The sequence below is a fragment of the Camelina sativa genome, unplaced genomic scaffold (genome assembly GCF_000633955.1).
Source record: "Camelina sativa cultivar DH55 unplaced genomic scaffold, Cs unpScaffold02003, whole genome shotgun sequence".
NCBI classification, from domain to species: Eukaryota; Viridiplantae; Streptophyta; class Magnoliopsida; order Brassicales; family Brassicaceae; genus Camelina; species Camelina sativa.
This window is the reverse complement of record NW_010923120.1, coordinates 1-2,915: the sequence shown is the minus strand read 5'-3', so window position 1 is coordinate 2,915 and position 2,915 is coordinate 1. Positions and strand designations below refer to the sequence as shown.

The window sequence follows — 2,915 nt, the reverse complement described above, 5'->3', positions numbered from 1 at the left end:
AAGGAATCAAATCAGAGGCGGAACAAGAGAGACTCGCCGCCATTTTTGCAACGTAAGAGAGGTTTTGATGATAAAAACAATATTTGAGAAATGAAGAAGATACAGAGAGAGAGATTAAGAGTTTATAGAGGAATTAAGGTTAGAGAGATTCACGAGATTCTGTTGAATCTTTATTAGTGGGGGAGAATGTTGAATCTTTCAGATTCTTTTCTTTTTTTTCATTATATTTACTACTACTATATATTTAGGATTTGTTAACAGTTTTATTCCACTATTCTAGGTATTAGCTTTGACTTTTCTTCTTTTTAATTAAATTACTGCTCTTTTTCCAAAGTTCAAAAATATTTTTTTTTGTAATGTGTGGACTATATTTTTTAGTTAAATAGTTTTTTTTTTTTTTTTGGCAACATTTCCATTGCTGTTAGTATCTTTGACTACCATAAAAGTTGAATTTAATGGATGAATGTTGGGTGAGTAAATACAATGTAATTAATTTGGTTTAATACAATAAAAGAATTATTTAACAGGAAAAATAAAATTTATAAAAGACGGGAAGGAGTTTCAATCCTACTAATTGCAAAACCAGGAGCCGTTTTTTTAAAAAAACCTCATCAATTTAACTCGGACGTTTCTAAAAGAATTGATGAATTTATTTATATGGGTATTAAACTCCTAACCAGAAACTCTCGACTAATACTACTCTGTACAGATTTAAGGCTACAACTGAGTTAGGAAATATAGGACTAATCCTAAGGTCTCACTTTTTCAAGAAGGTTTCAAAATCGAATGCGGCCCTAGTAGCATTGTCTTGTCCAGACAAGGGACACACCATTGACGAGTCGTCCAAGAGCCAGTCTTCAAACTCTGACAGTAATTTATCATTACTTGTTCCTGATTGTTGCTGTTGTTGCTGGTTCGCCGCCGGAGGATTAGGAGTCATTGACGGTACTTCATTTGTCTGAACATTACCAGAATACATATTCCGGTTAAAATGTCTTGCCATCTCTTTCATGTGAGAAACTGTTAAATTTGAAACATAACCAGTAACGATCCTCTGCTGTGAATTGCCTTGTGAAGCAGTGGGAGGTCCTTGTGTAACAGGTAGCTGCTTGTGAGCCGTGAGCAATGTTCTGTAATCCGCTGGAGAAATGTAACAGGTAGCTGCTTGTGAGACTTGAGCAATGTTCTGTACACCGTTGTTTTCCGGATGAGAAACGCCTCTACTTAATCTTCGAGTCCGCAATGGATCGGAAGGAACAGCTTGAGGACTTGGATTGCCATTGTAAGAGCCGCCGCCTCTGTTTTTTGGTAATAATGACTGCACATCACGAGGTTGTGTCCCGGGATGTTTCGGAAGGGTTGTTTTTGATTGCCTAGTTCCGTGACCGCGTCTGGTGTATGTGTATACGTTCGGGTGAGTCGCAAACTTAGTAGTTGTAGTAGAGCAAGCCTGGATTCCAAACTGAGTTACAGGGGTAGACGAGTTTCTTGGCATCGGTAATGATATAGGCCGTGAAACCCGTTTACATTGTACTTTAGTCAAAGCAGGTTTTGATACAACCCGGGGAAGTATCTTTCCGGTCCTGAGAGATTCCCGTTGATTGTTCCACATCTGATCTTTATCATTGGCATGACAGTGATCAAGGATAGATAAGCTACTAAGCCAGTAAGTACACGGAGCACGGGTATCACAAACATAACAGTGACACTGTAAGAAACAAAGCAAAAAAAAATCAAATAAAAGGAATTAGCAAGAAAAGCATCATCATCACCTTTGTCAAAAAGATACCAAAAAAAGACAAAAACTTTACATTCTCACCATCTCACAGAACTGCTCGTGTAATGTGGAATTGAACGGGTACTTAGCACAAGCGTGACGCGGATGTGGGAAGTCCCTACAAGCTATCTACAAAACCAAAACAACTTCCTTAGAGATGTTCTTACAAACAGTATAAAGACTGAAACAGAGCAAAACTAGTTTAGTGATTTCAATATTCAAAACTATATAACACTTGAATAAAACTTAACATTGAATTGAATATTAAAGAATCCAATACTGAGTGGCTGCACATACCAAACTCAAGTTTCTATCTACAGTAAAAGCACACAGATTTCTACGAAAGTTAAGTTAAAGTTCTTCTACTCTACCCACAATTGACGAATCAATTCAAAATTAATGAATATCAAAAAATTGAGAGTAATTTTCAAAGTAAAAATCAAAACTTTTACCTCACCCTTTTGTCCTACGACTAGGACTTCATCAGTTCCAGTTCCACAAGTGTCAACAACATTCTCCTTAGCCGTAGGATCACAATCCAAAATCACACAATCGTCATCATCACCGTCTTTGTTCTTCACCATCAGATGAGACAAATCAGTACTTTTGGGCTTCTCGTCGGAAATTTCGAGAATTCCGTCAAACGAACCAGAGTAAACCACTCGTTTATCATCCACCTCTTCGTCCGAACTAATATCTACCACGATATTATGATTCATCGAAGCCATCTGAATCCTAACAAAGTTTTGTTTCTTTTTTTAAACAAATAAACGAAATTTGAAGAAGAAGAGAGTTCAAAAATGCAGGTAGCGTGTTAGAGAACACATGACTCGTTTTGCTTCATTGAGAATCAATGACACGAGCCAGGCGCAGATGATAGGAAGAAAAAAATAGATTAGGGTTTTGAATCGGAGAATATAGCAATTAAAAAAAATAATATAAAATTTTGCATATTTTGAGGAAGAGGGTAAATATGTCAATTAATTTAATATTAAGGCCAGGCCCAGATCCAATAAACTAATATCGTTAACCCAATCCCGATAATTCCGTACTATAATTCATATGGTTTGAAATTTTGAATGATACAAAATCAAAATCAAAAGATCTGCCGAGCAACAAAGTTCGTTTGTAACTTTAG

General features: G+C 36.4%; 1 protein-coding gene across 1 annotated transcript; it reads right to left on the bottom strand.

The window, feature by feature from the left end:
• Positions 1-640: 640 nt before the first annotated feature.
• On the bottom strand, positions 641-2,685 carry LOC104774205. The gene is made up of 3 exons (XM_010498863.1): positions 2,230-2,685; positions 1,820-1,906; positions 641-1,708 (listed from the first exon to the last, which is right to left on the bottom strand). Exons 1-3 carry the CDS (start codon positions 2,503-2,505, stop codon positions 758-760), a joined length of 1,314 nt encoding a protein of 437 aa, XP_010497165.1. The 5' UTR covers positions 2,506-2,685; the 3' UTR covers positions 641-757.
• Between the last annotated feature and the right edge of the window lie 230 nt (positions 2,686-2,915).